At 38.8% G+C, this 23,861-nt stretch overlaps 1 protein-coding gene across 2 annotated transcripts in view; it reads right to left on the reverse strand.

Annotated features, from left to right (window-relative positions):
- MET (MET proto-oncogene, receptor tyrosine kinase) overlaps positions 1-23,861 on the reverse strand; it is an 88,750-nt gene that overhangs the window by 51,347 nt on the left and 13,542 nt on the right. For both annotated transcript variants that reach the window (XM_021384871.1, XM_021384870.1), the window contains exons 2-3: positions 16,340-17,554; positions 2,429-2,620 (exon numbers count right to left, since the gene is read on the reverse strand). In XM_021384871.1, coding sequence (XP_021240546.1) covers positions 2,429-2,620; positions 16,340-17,539 — 1,392 coding nt within the window. In that variant the 5' untranslated portion in view covers positions 17,540-17,554. The remainder of the gene's footprint in view (positions 1-2,428; positions 2,621-16,339; positions 17,555-23,861) is intronic.

Genomic DNA, 23,861 nt, shown 5'->3' on the forward strand with positions numbered 1-23,861 from the left:
TTGGACATTTGCTGATGAGCATGTTTGAAAGCACTTCTTAGATAGCTATAAGTGTTAAAAAAATAAAAGATTTAATGGAAGTGAACATTACATTCTGCATCCTAGTGACTTACTATTCCTTCCAAGACCATTTAAAGAGAAAAACAAACAAACAAAAAAAACACTAAGCATTTTATTTGGAGATGGTGTCATTAAAGCTATTTAGTATGTTTATTCTCCTGCTGGTCACACCAAACTCTCAAAGAAAGAGCTCCTTCTTATTACAATGTAAGACCAATGATATCTTCCCTCTGTAACTCAAGCCAATCCCATTCAATGATGAGAATATTTCTGCTAATGGCAATATGCAGTTTACACAATAGCCTTTCTTTTGATCTGTAGCTGAACCTGGAATGGGAAATGTATCCTGGAAATATTTTAATTGTTCCGTGAACTGGGTAAATGTCTGAATGAAATGTGTGGTTCAGGACTTGAATGAATAATTTAAGGAATCTTGCAAATAAAAATAATGCTGGCTTGTGCTTTCCACCAAAGCTCCCTAAAAGCTTTGTGACAGCCAAAAACAAATGCAGTGAGTAAGATAGCGGTTGTTACTAACTGTATTTTTTAGATAGGGAAATGGCTTCAGAAAGATTAAACAAATTGCTCATGTTCGCTGTGTGAAGCAGAATCTATGTTTAAGAGCAGAGCGTATGTTGCTCCTGTGCTTAGCACGTAGCTCTTAGCATTTGCCTTTCCTGCCTTAAGACTTCCTGCACCTTACAGATAACGAGGCTGTCAAAGAAAGTTCAGGCAAAACTGGCAAGGTTGTCACTGAACATTTTGTTAAATTCCTATCTGTTAGAGGGAAAGGAGAAATGTAATTTGCTCTGATTTTCTCCTGTTTTCCACCTGTTCTTTGTGGAAAATTACTTTGACCTCCCTATTTGCAGGAGCCCTACAGACTGTGCAGTATGGGACAGATTCTGCATCCAGTCTGTGCAGAAGGCAGTAGTCGGGGTATTGGCTGCCCTTTGACCAAAATATGTACCAACTGTGGGTTAACAAATACTGGAGGCAGTATGCAAACCTGCCTACTGGGTGTAATAAGGACAGAGAATGAGGGGAAGGGAGAGAAGAAAGAGAAAGCATGTTATTTAGACTTATCTGATGACTTACTTACATTCTACAAAGATTGTTAAGAAGGTGCAGTGCCCAAGTGTTTTCTAACGGAAGGTTGCCAGAATGTGAAAGCTGAAAGGGCACAGCAGCTCATGATGGCCTTCTTATTTGGTGTAGTTTAACAATGGTTGATGGATAACACTCCTATCTTTGATGACTCATCAGCCCACAGAGTAAGGATAGTCAGACTGCCAACAGTTCAGGACAAATACCACTGTCAGAGTGAAAAGGACACAGATAGTTGGGTACAAGAGGGATCCAGGCTGACACACACCCAGGCTGGACCCCTTGGCAGTTCTAGAAGCCAGTCTCTCCAAGGTGGTCATTGCAGGCTGACAGTGCTTGAAGTAAGATGGGTAGATAGAGGCAGCCCTCATTGCTTTCAAAGGATTTTTTCTTCTTATGTGTGACTGACAAACTTCAAAAAGACTGCTGGCCTTATGGGTTAGACTTATTTTGCTCACCTACAAAGAAGGCTTGCAGACTAGTCTACCTACCTAGATCAGTTATGCACTCAGTGGAGGGAGACAGACATCAGGAGCGTAATTTACCACTTATTATGGAAAACCTGTTTTAGGGCAGGAAGAAATGCTGTCCAAAAGAACAGTGTGAAGAGAATGACTTGTAAAATCTAAGATGCAATCAGAGATATTTGTAAGCATGCAGGGGAAGAAGTTAATCTCAGTTCTTCAGCTGTGAGTCATAATCTCATATGGGTACAATAGCAAGTAATTTGGTGCCATAAAAGTGGATCAGTATCTAGAAACAACTAACGCTCCTGTTTCTGCACAATAAGCTGTTTAGGCATTTTACTTCAAGTTAGGTTTAATCTGATCTTCTAGATCAAATGACCATATGAAGCACATGTCTGAAACAGTTTGAAGAATCAGTCATTCTTTTAGACCTTTCTACCCCCAGCTGGGGTTGGAGCATATTTGGTATGTATGCAGGACAGAAAGTGTAGTTTATTTGCCTTTGAAAGAAATCTAGTTTGTATGGACCAAAACAGATCTCTGAACTTAACCAGATGGACTAATTGGAGATTGTGGTGGAATTTGCTCCAGAACCATTGCTCCAAACCACAAATCCCATGTGAATGTTTAAAATGCTGAATGCTCCATTAGATGCTTTGTTTATGTTCCAGAGGCTCTATTTTGTTCAGCAATTTGAATTTTCTAACACCCTGCTAAACTGGATAATACTGGTCCTCACTTTTCCCTGTTCTGCAAAACTCCAGAGTGTTTTTTAGTGTGAAGGTAATATTTACCTGCATGAAACGGCCCTCTGAAGTTCCCAGGTTGGCAATGGTAAGGTTCCCTTTGGTGAAGACAGATATCGAAGTTAACAGGATGTTGTTGAACTGGCCCATGAACAAGTCAACCCTCTGCAAAGGAGTCGTAACTTCTAAGCGGTATTCATCATCTTGTGCTCTGCAGTACGAAGCATTTCTTGAAAAAGCCTGTTCGAAAATGAAGTACAGATGAGTACTGTCTTTATGAGTAAGAATAGATCTTTGTCAGAGTGAAGTCATTTAGCACAAATGCATTTGACCAAAAGTATTTTAAAATGTTTCAAACTTAATTGCTTCATCAGTTACGATGTTCCTTGAGGAAGGCAACGACTTCTTAACATTATGGGAATGTTTCTTTTAACTTTTTCATTCTGTCTGTTAGGAAGAAGACCATAGGGTCTTTATTTAACCAGATGACATATCAAAGCATCCTTCCTCTTAGTGAGTTCCATAATGCTTCTTCACCAAGGCTCTCAGAATTCTTTGATTGCAGAGCTTGACCAATAACACACTTGTTTCTAAAACAATGATTCCTAGAAAATGATTCTCTTAAAAACTTTTCTTTTTCCCCCCACTTTTTCTGCATTAAAATAAGATTTTCCAACATTTTTCTTTTTCTGTTCTATTTTTCCCCACATTTGTTTCAGTAATAAGGCAGAAAAGAAAAAGATGGAGAAAAAAGAAGGAGATAAAGCAGGAAAAATATGTTTCTGATTGTGCATTTTAATGAAACTAAGGTTGAAGCCAGATTTTTATAATTACTTAGGCTGTTATATTGATCATCTATTGCTTATGCATTATTTTGTCCAATCTCTGTATGTCCTGAGTGAACTGTAATAGTCGCTGTATTTGTGGGATTTTCTCTTTCAGTTTGGCAATAGAGAAAACATGTTTTTAATTTTCATTGGAAAAATTCTTGAACAATACACTTTAAGGCATCTCTAGAGAAGAATATAACCTGCTGTTCTGATAATTCAATAGTAATCTATTAACTGAAAATTCAATTACTATTGATACTACATCATCTGTTTTGGTGAATTTGTACAAATAACAACCAGGAACCCCCTAAAGGATCTCTAACCAGTTTAAATTTGGAAGTCATCTAGTGTGTTCCCACTGTAGCATACTTTATGAATAAACATGTAGGAAGATTATAAAGGATCTTATGATGATTCCCTCTGTCAAAATCAATACAGAGCTAGGTTTTTCCTGATTTTGTATTGATTTGTAGTTACAAACATATTTTTAAAATCCTTTTAAAAGCTTGAATTAAGCCTTTTAAAGACAGAGTCTTTCCACTAAACTCAATAGATTTGGATCTTATACTTTAAGAATCAGTAGGAGTGAAATTTTATTTTTGTGTTTTCTTGATTTGGATGATTTTCCTTCTACTACTTATAATCAAAGTATTATGAAAAAGAAAACAATTAACCCAGAATTTCTTGTTGGCTAAACACTGGTGAATTCTGGAAAAAAAAACAACACAGTGCACTGAAAATGCTCCTAGCAAACTGCTCAACATAATGGCTCAGTCCTTTGCTGTTAAATTGTTGTATTTCTGAACTGTGGCCAGCAGTAGCAGTGGCAGGTGAAGTTTCCTGTGATCCCTGGAAGTTACTTTCAGCAGCAGAGCCAGCTTTTCTCCAGGTGTCCTGCCATTTTACTGTATCATTTATGTAAAACCCTGAATAAGACCAAGCGCAACTGAAATCTCTATACACAATCTAATGACACAGAAAGAGAGCATCCAGCTTAGATCCAATATATCAGTCACTTCACAGTTTGGTTATCCACATGCTAGAGTGTTTTCTCTACTAGTTTTGATATTAACTTCAATGTATGTTAGGATGTCAGCTAATACTTTGCATTTAAGCACACTGAACATTCACTGAAAACATATTTTTAACCCAGTATTTGACATGGTTAAATCATCAACAACAGACAAATTTAACTTTTCTTTGTTTTGGCCACCAAACAAGCTAAAAGCTTTGTTCTTTTGCACTCATATCCTATCCAGTTGAAAAATATTTCTGAAACATCTGTGCAAAGATTACTCATACAATGAGTATGAATAGTTCAAGTGCAGAAAGATGTGCACTTTTCATGCTTTTTGAAATAATGCAGGTTTCTGAGTTTGCCCTCCCCCACCTTGGGACCTCTGCTCTTTGCTGTAATTCCTTTCCTTCCATGAGCAAAAAACAACTTTGGGGACGATGTTTCTGTGCTAGCCTTAAAAAAGTATTTCCTCCCGTTTGCTCATCTCAACAGGATTTGAACATCCTGGCGCTCCTTCTGAAGCTCTGTTCAAGCTCATTTTAACAAGTGGCTAGATTTTCCTACTTGCTTTGACACCTTTCCTAGCCTCCCTGAAGTCAGTTCAGCCACAAAGTCATTTCAGCCTTCCTCAGAGATGTTGTAATTTTGGGTATCTGCCCAAGGACCTTCAGACTGTTCCACATATGGCTCTCTTAAAAAACCTGGCGCTTTATGGATCAACCACAATGTAAGGTTAGCTGTTCAGAAAATACATATTCTTTGATCCTTGAGTAGAAATCAAGAGATTAAAAGGCTACTTAGAAAATTATAGAAAGATTGATAACACAGAAAGCTTCAGCAAAGAAGCTGCTTTAAATTAACTCTTTGAAGATTGAATCTCTCCCTCTCCCTCTCTTTTTCTCAGTGTACACATAAGTATCCTCTTGGCTGTCAATGTGGAAAAATAACTGATGTCAGATGATGCACTCGGGATTTTATGCCAAGTTCCAGTGACAAATCACACAAATATTGAAATGGACGATTAGAGCATGGGTAAGTGCTTGGGTTGGGCTATACTGCCTCTCTTGTGTGATGAAAGGTGCCAATTGCACATGATTCACAGTGAGGGCTTTGTGAAGATACTGTAGGTGTGCCACTGGAATGCAACAGGGTGCAGGCAAGTCCTGTCTTTTGTCCTCATCCAGAAGGGTAGGAGATAACACATGCTATCTTACTTGTTCATAGAGGAAGTTTTGATGTTTCAGGATTTACCCTGGTCTCAGTCCAGGGAAGACAAACACAGAACTGCACATGTGCAACTGAAAGTGTAAAGCATGGAGAAAATCCTAAAGCCACTAAAGAAAAACTAAAAAAAAGTACCCAGGTAGGTCAGTGTCAGTGTCTTGTATCTAGTCTAAATAGCTAGACTCAGGGACAAAAAGTACCCAGAAGTTTAATCAGGGACTTTTTGTGAGGTTTTCTGACATTTTCAGCAATGTTATTTGCAGAAACAGTTCAGTAAGCATTTCTCCAGGCTGGTCTTTCTAGAGCTGGCCAAAACCCCTCTTCTTATTTAAGTGCAGTTCTCAATTAGATAGTGATATTATGTCTTGATCTGATGCTTAATGTCTTGAATAAACTAGAAATTAATGACTTAATCACTGCAGAATATCTCATAATGTCTTGCAAGCAATTTGGAGGACATCATTAAAATTTAAATTTAATTTGACAAATTGGAGAAATGGACTGAAAGTAATGAGATTTACTAGTGTCAGTTGTAAAATACTACAGTTATGAAGGAGAATTCAAGTACATTGGAAATAGGTGGGAGTCTCATTTCCTACTGGTTAGTTTATATGACTTTTCACTTCTTGGCTCTCAGGAATCAAATTACTAATATCAGCTATAGTTTTATGCTATAGGTCCTGGGAGTCTCCGGGAAGGGAAATGGGCACTCAGAAGTGCCTACAGCATTTATCTCTTGAGCATTTCTATGGCCTAACATGGATCATGGAGAAAGGAGCTACTGCCAGATGAGCTGGAGCCTGATATCCACAAATGACAAAATCCGTTTTCAAGGAATAACTGCTATAAAGGAAATGAATAGATGATTCTACATAACAAATTGATTCCCAAGCCAATTTAAAATTGAAACAGTGTATGAAGACATTTAGGAAATCAGCAGAATAGTTTATCTCTTCTCCTGTGGAGGTCAATGAATCAAGATGAATAAATTGCAGTTTTCAGGAGTGTACTCTCTTATATACAAATACATAAATATGAAGAACGTACACGCATAATGGACTGAATAGCAACAGTAACTGCGAGGAAGAGAAAAGAACCTCATCAGATTTTCCTCTCTCAGTTTTCTTGAGTGTTCCTACCCAACAAAGTTTTCCTGTTCTGTAATGCACACAAACTTTCTGGGTAGTGTACAATCTCTCTCTCCAGGTGAGAAATGCATCTGATCACTGCATCCTTCCATGTGAAAGACAAGAAGTAAAATCCTGGCTCCAGTAACATCAGTGAAGCCAAGATATTGCCTGAAAGGGATGAGTGACTTGATCAGCATCATGCTTGAGGCCTATTAGAAGGCTAGGTTTAGAATTTGTACCATCTCTGTTCCATCTCCAAATAAAAAAAATGTGAGGTACATTATGAACCTGGCCTGTCTATTGTTGTTATCTTTGAAAGGAATTACTCCTTGGATTTCATAAACCTCATAAATCTTCTCAACTGTCACATACCAGTCTCTTCAATTCTAAACTCAGTTAGGGAAGACTACTAAGATCCTTACTCTTACAACTCCTTGACAAAATGAGGTGAGGAAAAAAATAACCAGGACAACCTTCCTGGCCGCCGGCACATTTATGGGCCCAGTTCACTCCATGCCTTTTTTCTGTCAATTCCCTTGACAAAGAGACAATCTCCCTTCTCCTTTCCCATGTAGTTTCACACCATAGTTGGTCAGACTGAATAAAACACAAGGGAGAAAATAAGACATATGTAAGTAGCATTCTACTCTGATCCCATGGAGGAGTATTTTTTCCTCTGCAATTTGCAAGAACAAAAATTTGTGAAATTGACCCAATTTCACTACTAGCAGTTCTAAAAGGGAATGGTCACATTTGTTTTTCTCACTGTACACAATTGTCTCAATTGTTCGATTATGAGCACAATCAATGATCATACCAGGAAAAATTATGGACATTTATTTTTTGTATGTAACTGAGCAGAAAAGAATCTCTTGTGAACAAACTTCAGTGCTGTACGGTGAAGCCAGCCAGAATGGAGGAATATGAGAAACAGAAGTTCTTTGGATGCAGCATTTTGTCTTTTGCCAACAAAATCAACTGCAGTTCTATAGACAGACTTGTCACCTGTTGGATCATCACAACAGCAGTGTGAATTCCCAAAATTTGCAGCTGCATTTCCAAGAAGAAGTAGCGATGTTTAACTAAGCAGGGATGTCCATATAACTATATTAGTTGTATGTACTCTTTAAAAGCAGGCTAAATATACAACAGTGTTTTTCATTGGCACCAAGATTACATTACCTTCATATTCTCTCATTTCCTTTATCAAATATTATCAGTGGTGAGCTTGGGTCTTATAGATTGAACTACTGCACATATTTATATTGGTAGGCTCAGTTTATCCTTGGAAAGAAGTATTCCAAATGGATGAGTCAGCTATTATTTGCAGTAGGAACCCAATGGAAACCAGACTGGAACAATCTGCTGTGCACAGCCCACCTGCTGCTCTCACAGCCCAGGAAGACATCTGATGTCCATTTTAATGAGGCAATGATAGGTAGTAGATAGCTTACTAGATACGTAAGCTCATCTTCTTCAAGCACCTACCTAGAATCTTCTGTTAAGCATCTACCTAATATCCATGTTCTTGGGGACAGGAGCAGAAATCATTTAGAATTCACATCACAAAAATGTATTTTAAAGCACATCATTCAAAATGTGGTGTGACTTTTAAAACAGAGCTTTGTAAAGCACAATTGTTCTTGCAATACTAAGGAAGAGAAAAAACAATAAAAAATGGAATGAGCCAGTTTTGCCATTGGGCGCACATCTCACTAAACAGTTCCTACAGAAGCAGATATACTGCGTTCCCAGTTTCTTCATGACTAGTGAAAGGCCATGAGAGTGTAGATGATGAGAACTCAGCCCAGTGTTTCCTGAGAACTGATCACACCTGGGGCAGGGGACTGGGTTCTTCTAAGAACTTCTGCTGGGGCACTGAAACTTAGCTTTGCATGGAAAAAGAGCTTTTTCCTCTTTTTGTTTTAAACAAAGAATTGTTTCCCTCTTCCTTCCTCTTCTTCCTATTATTCCTCGTGTATTTGAATATAATTCAAGGATTTTTTTTTTAATAAAATACAGGGGAAGTATGTTCCCTTTCTGAGAATAAAATTTCAAATCTCAACTGCAAAGTAAGAGACTTGAAGAAAAAGCAAAATAGAAACTGTCAAGCAACCGTAATTATGCAGTAGCTAATACTGTGTGTTACTATTGCCTGGACATGGTCTCAGTTACACAGGAAACTAACCCTTCAAAATGGTACTTGTTGCAAAATAAGGAGACATTTAGAGGTAATTACTGGAAGATCTTTAAGTACACTTTGAGCTTCCAGGATTTGATCTGGAACTCACTTAAGTCAAAGAAGGATTGTGCAAATGTTTATGACTCCCAGAAGAAGAGAAATTCTTTAAAGAACTCCACTGAAGTAAAATTTTACACAACATCAACCCACTAACTCCTATACTTGTTGCCTTGATCTACTTCACCGTTAAATGAGGAGAGGAAGGAGGTTACTGTAGTGATGCTCCACTTAAGGTAATAACGTAAAAAGACATCCACGTTAAATGTAATTAGTTAATACAAATTAAGATGATTATATGTTCTATTGTCAAGATCATTCAAAGAGTTATTTGCTTTTGTCATTGAACAGTGCTGCATTAGTTCTCATAATTCGGTTAGTGCATTAGCGCTAAGTAAATCTTATTGATTCGGGAGATAAAATGGACCTAAGTAATCTTCGCATTTTGCTTATTTCCTTTATATTAATTTAACATTTAACTCTGTATACAGATTATCAAATGAGAGGTGTTGACTAATTACAGATAGTGAAGAAATAAAATAAGGTATAGGAGCTGTTGTTATAAACAGTTTAGATATACATTTATACAGTATATTAGGTACATTTTTTCATATAAATCCTTATTTATGTGGAACATGTGACGATGCAGAAAAGCTGCGAATTTCATGTAGACCAGATATTCTAAAATAATGCTGAGTGTGGAGACTCTTATTCCAAGAGAATATTGCTCAAAAACTGCACTTGCAGCCAAAATAGAAGTACAAGAGATGTGTGGGATAGAAAGAAATCCAGAAAGTAGGAGAAAATCATACAATTGGCCCTAATTTCTTGTCACTGTATAAAAGAAGAGTTGCGTATGCCTTGAGAAAATGAAGCCCTCATTATCACTTCCCCCAGGATCATTCTTCCCCTAACATTTCATTGTATTCACTCACTGCATATCCAATAGAACTAATATTTCTTTGTGACCTGCTCTTGCTTTCTGAACCATTTATTCAATGGTTTTTCTTCCTTTGCAGTATTTTTTTATTTAGTATGGGATTTGACTCCGATTTTACTTGTGACTATGGAAATCAGGAGTAATTCCACTCTGATGGAGAAGCTGTCTGAGTTCTTAACCTAGAAAGTCCAAGTGACACAACAGTCTCCTGGATACTAATTGCCTACTGTTGCTTTAATGAGCAATAGTGAAGGTGATAGTGATACATAGTCCTGAGTCAGATCAAACTGTGAGCAGAGAAATTGCTGAGGTAAGGGTGGTGCTGAGGGAGCTGAAAGGCAGATGTCTGCTTTGTCAGGGTTTTTGTTCTAAATGCAGACAGGATAAAAAGTGTCTTTCATAGATGGGCAGAAATGGAAGGCTGAAAGCTTGTTAGACTCTTACAATGCTGTGGTATCTGAGATGGATGCCCTCTGGATATGCTTCTTCATCATTTGGCAGCAGACTGAGGGAAATTCATTCCTGACTTAGATGTCTAAGCTAACTACCAAAGCCAGGTGGGATAAATCCAAGACTTAGTAGATATGCATGTGGTGCACTGTAGAATCAGCTTCTTTTTCTCTGGAACATGGATTTGTATACAAAGAAACCCAGTCAGCTCTCTCAGTAGGGGCTGGCAGAGTCCCACTGCAAACCAAACCATCCATCTGCAGACTAGACGGGAACTTAAAGTGGGGCAAAGGAACCTTAGAATTTGCTTTGCACACAGGAAGATTGACTTAAATCTGAACACGGCATCTCCAGTGAGGGTACTTAATGTGCATGCCTGCTAGTCTAAATTTTGGAGCCCTCTTCTTGTGGGACTGTACAGTTTTTCACATTTTGTCAGCTACACAGGATCAGAAAATTATTCTATGCCCAGCTGTAGTCTTCAGAATTTAAAGGGTTTCAGAAACTCCAAGGAATAAAAAACATACAACCAGAATATCCAGACATCTATGTGAAAAATTAAAAACATTTTCTGCTTGAAATGATTTCTGTGAAATTCCAGAGAAATGCAGCACTATCACTCTCCCACACTAATAGCCAACAGGGAACCCTGCCTTCTGTGGAAGAATTTGATTTAAAACTCTGGAAATGGAACATTATTAGTAACTCTGGATGATAAAGCAGTGCCCTTTGCAGAAAATGGTAGGTTAACCGATACCACTTTTTCACAGAGAAATCCAGCTTTCAACAAGAAGATGATAAAATACCAAGCAGCAGCACTGGGAGCCAGAGACAGGTCCTTAACAGGAGATCTGGAGATGGAAAACTGTAGTTTTTCAACACTTAGTTTAACAGGTCAGCCCCCAAGCCCCGTATATGCTGGGGATTGGAAGAGTCTGCAGATGCCTACAACTCAGAGCAGCGTGGTACTTTCCAAAGAAGGTCCTTGACCTCCTTTTTTCCTTGCCTTATCTTTTTCTTGGGAACACTCTTGTGTTAGTGCCCCTGGGCAATCCCAGGGACAGAACGTCAATGGTTTATGCCTTTGATGAACCTGGTGCAGCCTGAGATAACCATAGCCATACCTGTGCCTAGCTTCTTCTTTCACACAGTTCAGTCTGTTGCTGCAGCCATCACATTTACCCCAGACATGCCTTGCAAGACTGAGTGGGTAGATGGCCCTGTACATAATGCTGGAGGGGCTTGGGGTGGTAAGCACACCTTGCCTTGCACTTTGTGCCATGCAGAACTCAAGGGACACCGGTTGGGTATTTCCTGGCCTTCCAGCAGACAGGCAGTGAGTGCAGAACAGGAACGTGGATGCAGCCCATCATTTCACCAGCATGATTTAAGCCTGTTTTAAAGGGTGTCAGTGCGTGTTCCTCATCACCAAGATGCTCTTCATTTATCCTTCTGAGATGTCAGAACTCATAGAGAAGCATGCACAGAAACTGTATGGCTGGGAGCAGGCTTCACGCCCAGGCAGAGCTCTGTGTCCTACTTGATGTAGCATTTAAAAAAGAATAAATGACTGAACCAATCATTTAAAAAAGAATAAATGATTGAACCAATCATTTAAAAAAGAATAAATGATTGAACCAATCATTTAAAAAAGAATAAATGATTGAACCAATCAGATGGATCCTGGTGCCTGACTTTTGGGGGAAGGAACTAGGCACATTCTACTCACAATACAAAAAAACTTCTCTATGCTGTGAGATTATCCAAATAAGCCACATCTACCCTTCCTAACCAGAGAGATGTGGTGCTATTTTTAAGTCTGCTAATTTTTTGTAAGCCAAATGGTGTGGGATATTAGAGTTGCAGGGCTTCAAAAGAGTTATTTGTCTCTGTTTATTTTATTAAATATTCCTAGACATACCCTAAGGATGACAGATCAATAAGTGCCTTTGTGGTTTCCTGATAGAACGCAGCAATTATTTTCTTCCATTACAATATAAGCATAACCCAATTTTACTCATCTATCATGATATGTAATAGTAATAAAGAAGCATCAGCATGTGTTCATTTTACTGTCATTTTATCTCTTGTTTCGGTGATTTTCTGTTTTCATTTCATGTTCTTCCAATATGATTTTTATCTTTGTGCTTTTCATTTGACAGGAATGGCGACCAGCTTGTCTAGCTTTAGGACACTTGTAGGAAATGTAGTAGTAAAAGCCTGTGTGTGGTTTCTCTTTTCCCAGAAAGTAAATGGAGTATGTTAGCCTCTCACCTGTCCCTACAGAAGGAACTTTGTAAAGTTGATTTCATTTTCAGAGGTGCTTTTCCATGAAAGACAGTAGGGACTGAAACTGGGTAGCAGAGAAATGGGCTCACAATAGTTTAGTAAATAACAGACACAGAAAAGCTAAACAAAGGCCATAAGATTCCGATCTGACAGTTGATACATATAGTTTAGACTGTCAAGGCTAAACTCAAACCATTTTCCTCACATGGAGAATCCCATTCAATTCATGATAGAGGTTGAGACTACTGGGCTACGTCCACAGATGAAACAAGTAGTATTTGTCTCCTCACCTCCACTCCAACACCAGGGCTGAAAGTGACTAAAAGCCAACAACAAGTTTCCTCCTCGTGGGTGAGGGGATTCTTGAACAGTGATTCAAAACCTTCCACAGCAGCTACCTCTCAGATATCTTTGTACTGACTTGGGCAAGAAAACTCCTTTACTACAACTCCATATTTTACTTTTAATTTGAAGCCAGTTCAATTTCCTCCTTTCTGTCACCGAAGTGACAGCCAGCTCTTCACTGAAGGAAATTCTCAGGAATTGCTAACTGGTCACAGCTCCACTGAAGTACATCTGGTATCAGTCAGATGCACCATCAGATTAACTTTTCCTAACTCTGGCTTCAGTGAGTCCAGGCTTTGTCTTCTGAAGTAATTCACTTAAACACACGTGAAAATGTTTCATTTTCATTTTAAAATGATTTCCAAGAGCACTGGAATAAGTGAAGCACAGTTGTGCCTGGATTTACCTCTTGTGGTTGGTTGACTACACTCTCTCCCACTGAGCTCTGATAGAGACTTTTCCCATGGGTGAGCAATTCCTGCTCTGGTCCCGGCGGAATTATTAACAGCTCTGCTGTTAATAAAGGGACTCCTTGCACTCCATCAGTTTCCACAGCCACAGATATATTGGATCTGTCTCTAGAGTCACATCTGAATTCACATCTATAAAATTTCTTAGGGTTGAGTTTGTTAGGAGAACTAACAGAAAGACAGTCATATCGTAACACTGATTTAGAAAACAAGGCTAAAAGCTAACAAATTTTATTAAGCACATCAAAATTAGTATAAGGTTTTTTAAAAAAGATCAAAATCTGAGAAGATAGTGTTGAGGAAATGTTTTGGATGCTTTATTCTGGTTTATTTTGCAGCCCTAGCATCCTTTAGCAATCTTAGTCTCAACAGTACTGAGGAATAGCCTCTTAGAAAGATGGACTACCTCAAAGTCCAACCAAATTATGTATAATTTTCTACTGGGAATTTTTTTGGTAACATGAAATGGTCTTCATCAATCAGACTGCAACTGTAAATGATCAGATAACATAGCAGTCTCTTGCAAACACTGCTAAATGCTTTTTTCTTTTTCATCTTGAAGTTAGTGGTAATTCTTTTTTTCACTGTCCTATGACTAACTCTCATAGTGGTCTGTGCCTTTTTCTTGCTTCACTGGTCTGCGGTTTCATTCTGTCAGCGTTAAAAAGAAAGATCATCTTGGCAGCATTACAAAAAGCAAGTTTTAATTTTGCCAAAATAAACTGTGACAAGCTCTCATAGTTTATAGAAGCTTTATTTTAAGTTGAAGGTGACTTACAAAGTGCATTTTAATAATCTGCAAAAAAGGACATAAGACAAGTTGAAAGGTTTGGGATTTTGTTTTGTTTTGATCTCCAGCAAAATCAAGGGAGTTCAGCTCTGACAAGCACAAGCATTCCTTCTTTTGCCTGTTCCTTCCCTTCCTCTGCTCTTCAAACTTTCAGGTCTGTTTTGCATACCTCAGAAAAACAGGTGTATAAAGGATGCCTGGCAAGTTCTTGCCTATTTTTTGGCCAAATGAAACCTGAAAATAGCTCAAGCTATACTTTCTGCTGGAGCTTTAGCGATTCTTCTGGAATAAAGTATAGAAAATGGAATGGCAAAGATTGACAAATCTGATATCTCAGTGTTAAGCAAACAATCAGGACAAAAAATTCTGACTGTCTTTGTGCCATTTAAAGGAACCACGGGAAATCATAGCAACATTTTTGCCTTTATCAATTTAATGTAGCAGAAATCAGAGTTCTGATGACATTTCTTGAAAATGGGCAACTATAATAAACCGTCTGCAGTATAAGACATTCAGTTCTGATATGCAAAGCAGCAGCAGACTCTGGAAAAGCTTTTGAAACAAGAAAGTACTTCTCAGCATGTAAAAAGTGGCAAATTATTCTGTCAATATTTTAATGGTATACTTCGCTAAGAAAAATCACCTTATGAAACGGGTCTATAGGCAAGAACAGAATGAGATAAGTTAAAGGCCATAAGACAGTTACTTATAAATAAAATACCCCAGGAATAAGGGGAAAAAAAGCGCTTTCAGAGAAGAACAATGTTTATTGTGAAAAATGAACTGAAATGTGAAAATAAAACGATATTAATACCTGAAATGAAAAATTAGGACAGCAATAATGCATTGACAGTCACTGTACTGCACGTTTGCTCTCTTGCTTTTAGTTCCTGAAAATTGACTCTCCTGTCCTCAAAAAGGAAATAAGATGCTACATCTGTTGCAGCTGCAGTATTAGCATCCACTGGCAATGCCTGTATCTGGGACAGCAACGAGCAGGCAGTCCCGAAAGCAGAGGCTGTTGTGATGATGCTCTGACTGGATTGGGCCCCACCTCTGAGCACATTCCCACTACTGGGTAAAAGCCACAGCATCTCTGTGATAGCTCCTTCTCCACAGATGCCCCCTCCTAACTTTCCCTTCTCATTTCAGATGCTCCCAGCTCCTAATGGAGCTGGCCTCTGGATATCCTGGGCTGGGCAGTAGGCTGAGCTGGTCTCACTGGAGTAACAGAAACCTGCAGTGCCCACACTCAGCGCAAGCCTTCCCCAAAGGCAGACTGAGCTGTTGCCATGCTGACCCAGCCCTGGCCCTGGATCATGGGGCTGCGCAGCCTCCTCACGGCCCCTCTGGCCCTGCCCTGGGGCAGAGTGCAGCATGCTGCCTCACAGCTCCAATTTCCTTTTATTTGCAAAAAGAAAGCCCCACAGAGAGCACATGTAAGGCCCTGCTGCATAATTCAAAGTGAGAATGTTTTATGTTTCGAAATAAATTTTAGAAGTATCCTATTTCAGATTCTGTATTTCCTTTCCAAGTTCTGCTACGGGCACAGACACTGACCAGAAAGGAATAAATAATTTCTGTGCTTCTTTCACCTCAGTATCTCAGCAGTCACCTGAACACATGGTGCACAGAGCAGCCACTTTTCCCATCCGAGACTACCGGCATCCTCACTCAGACGCACTTTTAATAGATACTTCTTTCATTAAGAAAACTGATTTCAGTGGGACCGTTTATGTATTAAGCATGAGTAATTGTATTACAATCTGGCTCTCTGTGGCATGTTCCAAACCAGCACTTTCATTTTTTTTCTAAATAGAGCAGTGATTCAGCATTAACAGAGTCTAAAATATGAGCGATATTTTCAGAGACTCTTCAGTGCACATGGATACGAATGTTAATGAAGACTTCTTTAAGATAGTGAAAGAAATAATTCCCTAAACACTCCACTTATCTGCAGCGTGGACATTGAGAACACTGAATAACCAGTTACTTAAGAACAAAAAAAAAGTGTTTTTTTCCCCCCAGTTCCAGTAATACTTAGCACCATAAGGACCTCAGTGATTTTCAGTCAGTTTACAGAAACTCATTCACAAGGATGAATCATCAGCAGAGCTAGGTAATCTGAAGTTATCAGGGTCTTAGTTTTTGTGAAGATGAGAGGACAGCTACGTAACAACGGCATAGTCAAAGAGAGACCAAGAGTTCTGAAATGTAAAAAAATTGTCACTTACCCTGTTCAAGCAGTATTTGCTATCTTTCCCATAAAAGTGCTGCAGACATTTCATGTTCTGCTTGTCGACGATCTTGTTGAAGAACTCATTGATTGTTCGCACAGAGACAGCGCAGACAGCAGATCTGTTTGTTGGTTCTGAGGAATCTGGTTTGCTTTGTGCAAAAACGCCATAGAGAATATCATCATTCAATCCAAGGCCCATTTCATGGGCTAGAGCTGCACCAGGTTTGCTTACATACGCAGCTTGCAAAATGTTGAATACCTCTTTTCTAATGGACCTCTTCCTCCGCTTTTCAGTAAAAATACACTCAAGAGGCATTTCCATGTAAGAACGCATCTCTGAATCTAAAGTGCAGAAGCGGATAATTCTAGTGTGAAAAGTCTGGGAGTCAAGAGATTCTCTCTGGACAGTCAGAAAATAGACAAAGTGGTCATGCTCAAAGGCATGGACATATCTAATGGGATACGAGTCGCGGAACTGAGGGAGGATATCTATATAAGACTGATCCGTTAGAAATTCAAACCCATCCTGTGTTTCTTTCAACCTTCTAACTGATATTGAATGCAGTACATGGGGAGGTTGAAATGCAGATGTCACAGTGTTTCCAACAAAGAAGTTGACAAACCTGTCCTTTTCGGTCACCAAAACTTTGGTTCCTAAAGTGCTTACAACACAGTCAGGACAATTATCTGCCTCTCCATCTACCTGTGGTGAATACATGCAGTGCACCTCGCTTTCTATGTCAGCAGGGTTGTCAGGGGGAATGATGTGACGGTGACAGACACCTCCAGACACGCTACCACAGCTGATGAGCTGATCATCGTAATAGGTTTCTAAGAGCAGTGCCATGTTGACGTTATCCTTCCACACGCTGTTAGATAAATTAGCTTTATCTTTGCAGTCTTCACATGGTGTGCAGTCAGGACTCTCCAAAATAGGCCCAGTTTTGTAGACAGAAATGTTTTGAAGAGTCTCATTTAGTACATAAATCTTGTTGACTGCTCCAATATAAACATGGTGTTTGTATAAAACTACATTCTGAATTGGCGTCTCTGTGATGAAGTTAGGAAGATCATATTTTACACTCAAGTTCATCTCTGATTTTTTAGCTGCTTCTTTGCATTGTCCATGACTTCTCTGCAGCAACGCAAACAGGAACAGGATAATCCCAGAAGGATAGGCAGTAACAGGCTTCATTGTCAGAGGTTTAATCTGTCAAAATACATTTAAAAGGAAGAGTGGTTATGTTTCATAGAGTAAAACATGAGTTTATCAGTCAACAGAAATTTGTATCTAGACTGTGAATGTTAGCTGAACTATTTCAGTCTAAGAAGTGTCATAATCTTGCTTAGTGTCCTTAATGGCTCTGTGGGTACTCATTTCACTGCTTTCAGAACAATTCATAAAATTATTCTATGATGATAGATTTCGCAAGAACTTCTAGTGTATCGTACAACAGTAGAAGAGAGATGACTACTCCTCCACTGGCATTAAAACAGCTGACTGATAGGATTTAGAACAAGATGGTGCATAGGTAGCTGAAAGCAAATGTGCTCAGGATATTCACAATGCACACAAAGCTGTTATAAAACTTCAGTGTGTGGATATAAGATACTTAGCAAGTACCCTAAGGGGCTGGAATTGTTCTTAGCACAGCTGCTCAAAAATAAGAAATAGAAGAGATTAAATAATACACAGATCTGAGCTGGGATTGGGATTCTCTTTTATTCTGTTGCATTTTCAATTAACCACGGAAGAGAATTTTCTCCATAAGAACAAAGGAAAAAACCCTTTCCTCTCTCCCTCGAGATCTTTCATAAGGGCCCATTTTGGAAGAAGAATGTTTTTTTCAGCCAGCTCTACTTCTTAGAATAGTAATTTTCCCTAGTGTTGACAAGGTTTTGTAATATATTGTTAGAATATTTTATGCATCATGTGGTGCCTGGCATGTGCAAGTTTTATTTTAGGCCTTGTACCACAGCAATAAGTCACTCTGGTGAACCTTTAGAAGATACAGGCATATCACTGTATCGTAAACAAAGGGGTATCAAGTGACCTACAGCCATTAACTGATGAAATCAAAAAACCTAGCACTTTTCTTTTTTTATTTTTCCATGCAATTGTTTGATGTGGCTTTGAAAACCAAAGGCAGATGACTAGTGTGATATTTCACCCCCCTGGAAGATCAATTAAATGATCTGTGGTTATGAGTTTTTGGTGCAGTGTCCACACTATGCCCCGTCACACCAGACATTTTCTGTTAATGCCATGACATAGTTGTTAAGCCAAATTTAGCTCCTTCATGGAGAAAACAGTTATGTATTCTAACAGCAATATGATCACATGCTTTGGGAAAATACTTATAGTTTGGCTATAGTTAAGCAATTGTTACTAACACAGAAATGCTTAAAGGATTCAAAGTAGATGACCTTGAAAATTACAAACTAATAGTAGAAATCAAGATTGCTGTATTAATTATAATTTAATTCAGACTTTAAGGAAAATGAAAAGATGACTATGGAAGAGAACTGTTTCAGCTATATATAAATTCAGTGTTTTTATGCAATTGATTAAAACCATGCATCAATAATTTTCCTGCATTCCTTGTGACATTTTACTTCAGCATCTACAGAATTCTTTCTCTGTCTTACCTCATTAATTACACAGAATAATAGGTTTTGGAAACAAGGACTTGTTCTTCCTCCCTGTTATCTGATAAGAGTCATAATAGAGAGCTGGGATAAAAATCAGAAACACAGGCTGTTTGCAAGTACTAGCTGGTAAGGAACAATTCACACTTTTGGTATTAAGAAATGAAGATCTTCCTTTAAATCAACAACTATTTTTATATTAATCAGTGATAACAGAATGCTGAAAAACAACCAAACACAGGTTTAAGTTTCAAAATAATAATAATTAAAAAGAACAGGAATTTGTAATTAGGAAACAGCCACAGTACACATAATGCTGACTTTATATTTTATAGGGCAGGAAACTGTTCTCTCATCCCATGAAACTTCTTGATATTACAGACTTTTTCCTGCTCTGTACTGGGATGAAACCAAGAGCTTTCGAAGCTTGTGTGAAACACCCAAAAGCTTCATGCAATCCAAGAACAACCATGTTCACGTCCCTGCACCATCACTGCTGAGTAGGGAGGAGTGGGAATCCAGTCCAACTGTCTACCTCCTTTTGGCCAGCACTTCCACCCTGCGAAACTGTGCTAAAACTCATACATTCCTGCATTCAGTTCTGACAACTCAACATGTTCTGACAAATAATAGATTAAGCTGAAAATTCCAAAAGTGCTCTGTTTCTGACACAACACAGAGACAGATATATTCTTCACATCAACAAGTTTTAACCCAAGTGACAGAGATAACTCTGAAAGAGGAAGAAAAACAATAAGTGGGACAAGAGTTAGATGAGGATGAAGATGGTTTAACACCATTACAGGAATAAAGACGCAGGGTTACTTGTCAACCAAGCACCTACTTTGTTTCAGTATACTTAGTGCTATGCTCTTGTTTTATTATGTTCCTAAATTTCCCAACAAGTATGGCCATATACAATCCCTCAGTCTTCACCTGTTCTCCCAGTCTCTGGAAAGGGGATCCCTAGCTGCCCAACAGTAAACTTCAGTATGCACTTCAGAGGGATTCAGAGCAATAAATACAGACCGATGTTCTTTCCCTCAAACCACATCTTGGGGTGTGAGGTCAATATCCTCAACTTATATTCAATTGTTGAAAGAGCACTGGTTAGAATCTGTGCTCTGGAGACAGAAAAATTCCTCCTCTGACTCTTCCAGCAAATGAGATACAAAACAAAGCATTTAGTAGCAAGAACAAGGGTGGGATTCAGTACTATGCAGCAGATACCAGGAATAATAGGTACTGCAATTCACCACAAAGGGAAGGAAAATATGAGTGATAAATAAGTCATCTTTGCTCTCATATCTGAGCTCCACTGTTGTGTGTTCCTTTGTATGTTTCTGAGTTGCTTCAAAAAATCTCCTAGACAGAAATACAGGAATTCCCACCTATGGGAATCCCAGGCTTTGTATGTATCCTGCACTGCATAAAAAGAAGAGCGTCAGCAGGGTGAGGGATGTGATTGTCCCCCCCTACTCTGCCTTCATGAGACCCTACCTGGAGTACTGTGTCCAGGCCTGTGCCCAACACAAGGAAGACTTGAAGCTGCTAAAGCAAGTCCAGAAGAGGGCCATGAAGATGATCTGAGGGCTGGAGCACCTATCCTATGAAGAGAGGCTGAGCTGGGTTTGTTCAGCCTGTAGAAGAAAAAGCTCTGGAGAGACTTCGTTGTGACCTTTGAGTACTTAAAGGGAGCTTATGAGGAAGGAGACCGACATTTTACACAATCTGATGGCAATAGGACAAGGGGGAATTATTTTAAACTAAAAAGGGAGAATTAGATTAGATATTAGAAGGAAATTATTTACTTGGAGGGTGGTGAGGCACTGGCACAGGCTGTCCAGAGAAGCTGTGGATGCCCATCCCTGGAGGTGTTCATTGCCAGGTTGGATGGGGTCCTGGGCATCCTGATCCAGTGGGTGGCAACCCTGCCCAAGGCAGGAGGTTGGAACTAAATGATTTTCAATATCCCTCTAACCCAAGCCATTCTGATTCTATATATGAACGGCTGTAGGGAAGAATGCTCCTCACAATGCACAGCTCCAAGTAGAAGGAAAATCTTTCCTCGAGGTTTCTGAAATCAGAAGGCATAGGTGCTATTGTAACACACGTCTAGTTTAGGGAGGACGTAAGAGTTGAGTGAGGAGTACGTTGCGCAAAGCCTGTGTTTATTTGGTTTTTTTTTTTTTTTTCATAATCCTCACATCACAGAAACTCTACTGGTACTCAGTGAGACTCCCATGACATTCAGTGCCTCTTTTTATCTGAATTTGACCCAGAGCCTTTCTCTGTTCCAGAACCATTGCCTCTAGCACAGACTTGCTTTTTGTAACCTCTAAATCAGGTCACTGCAAACATACTTTACTTAAATGGATCCTAAAGAAGCAAGAAAACTCCGGAGAATTAAGAATTTAGTACCACCTATTTCAAATGCCCAACAGTCCCAGTTTTCCTAAGCACATACTCAAATGCAATGTCTGCTGAACTTAAGCACTTAGCATTTTGCTGAACTGAATGAAAATACTTATGCTAAAAGATATACTTTTTGAATTCAGGTCAAATAATTATTTGCTGTCTATCAGTTGCAAAAGGAAAACAAGTAATCTCTTTGTTTCTCTTCTTGATTTGAATGATGGATGCTGTTCATTCTTTTGTGACCTTTCTGTGACTTCTGTATCAGTGACTCTTTCATGTGTCTACAGAAGACTTGTAAGCTTTGGCCTGTGATAACTATCAGCAAGCAATAGCTGTGGATGGATTATGCCTTTTCTAAGAAATATTTTCAAAGCCTATGTCACGATGTGCTCATTTTTCCATCTCTCAGCAGACACTAGCTTGTGTAACTGATGAGCTAACAGATTTTGGTCAACCATTGCAACCATGGCTAGCAGTGATGAGTCATGTTAGTGTGCCTGGCAACTTCAAGTGTTATGGTTGATGATTCTCATCAGGCTTGATCTTGAGTGTTTGTGTCCCATTAATAGCTTCCCAATGGCAATCTTTTTTTTCCTACAAGTTTCCCTAATTTGAGCTTGGATGATGATTTGTAAACATTGAACATCATGTCTCTCCTTCATTCTGGTGTTGGCCAGTGCACCAACAAGTCAGGCTTGGACTTCTCGTTAAATAATGTTCAAGCTATCCTATGCAAGGAAGCCAGAAAAGACAGCTGTAGGTGTCTTCCTCGCCCTCATTTCAACAACACAAGTCCCATTAAATCTGATCATAAAGCACTCCACAGAATTACACAAGTTAAGACAGCACACTGATGCGAAAGAAAGGCTTTGGCAGGTTCCTTTAGCGCACCTCATCCTTTCTTATCGTATTGCAGAAAAAGAAAGGCCCCTATCTATCCTACATACAGTGTACAATGGCATGTTTTCACAAGAATACGCTGACTCCTCAGGTTATTCCAGGTTAGGTACAGCAAAAACATATTAATACTTACTTCACAAACCCTATAGTTAGCAAATGTACAACGAATTGTAGCCTTTTCCCATTATTTTTTTTTAGGAATTATTTGGTAGTATATTTCTTTTTTTTTTTTCCCAGTGGAATAGTATGTCTTGTTACTATGAGCTCTGACAGATTTGTGGCGGCAAATATATGTAGGATAACCATATTGATTACTGTTCCTGAGAGTTCAGTTTGCTTTGCTATCCTAGACTGAAAACTGTGTCAGTTCAGGACCTGATTCCCCACAGATCAGATGGCCTGCCATGGAGACAGCAGCATCGTTTAAAAGGACAGGACAAATAAGAGAGGGAGATGATAACAGCTCCATCCATCCAACTTCAGTCTGTTATAGCAAATGTGTCACAACACTAGCACCAGCTTTAACAGAGAAAGTTCACAGTGGGCATGTCCTCAACAGACTTTTCAATTAACCAATTGCAACGGTAGAAAGGACTAAAGCCGATTTTCTCTTTTCTATGTCCACAGACTAAAAATGTTCTTAATTCAGAATTGTTAATCTGAATTGGCTACCATGAGTTAAAATAACTGAGAGAACAAGGAAATTTGAGCAACTCAGCATCAAACATACAAGTGATCCCAAAGTTTAACCCAGATTAACCATTTGAATTCAAATCCATATTCCTAGTCCTATTTTCATGCCATTTTCCTCATTTAAATTGCTCACTCTGAGATGACAACGTAACTTTTCTGCAGGGTGATATGTACAGTAATGTAATTCAGCTCCCCTCTGCAGAGTCAAAGTACTTTGTATTAGTGATATATGTCACAAACTTACTCATAATTAAACTAGGAGGTTCCCATGGAATGCTAGGAGGTAGCCATAGCATGTGCAAGCATGTAAAGTGGATTTGAGTGAAGAACTGGTGGGCAGGGCGCAGCCTAGGCAATTTTGCTGGAGGATCTACCATTAAATAAACCCTTTACAACTCCAGTGTGGTGGTGTGTGTCAGAAGAAATAGCTTTCATTAGCACATTCAACTGATCTGTAAGCTCTTTCTTACAGTATCCAGATACAAAGGAGCAATCCAAAGTCTCACTGCATAAAATATACTCTTACATATGTGATCCATTACTGAGTCCAATATACCATTATATTTAACAGCAGCTTACAACAGAAGTATTTTTGTTGTCTGAAAGGTTTAACTAGCATTAAAACATAAAAAAAACCCACAAATTTATTTCTTATTCTTATTTGTTATTCTTATACTCACTTACTATTAATTACCTGTAGGTATCCTGCAGTACAATAAAGTACAGAGTGTTTTCTTTGAAACTTGCAGCAGATCTTAACATCCTAACACCAACATATGTCTTGGGTGTGTAGCACAACTGGATTTATTTAATTGCTTTTGATGCGATGAACTGCAATGACACTAAGGTTCTTTCAC

The sequence above is a fragment of the Numida meleagris genome, chromosome 1, assembly GCF_002078875.1.
Source record: "Numida meleagris isolate 19003 breed g44 Domestic line chromosome 1, NumMel1.0, whole genome shotgun sequence".
NCBI classification, from domain to species: Eukaryota; Metazoa; Chordata; class Aves; order Galliformes; family Numididae; genus Numida; species Numida meleagris.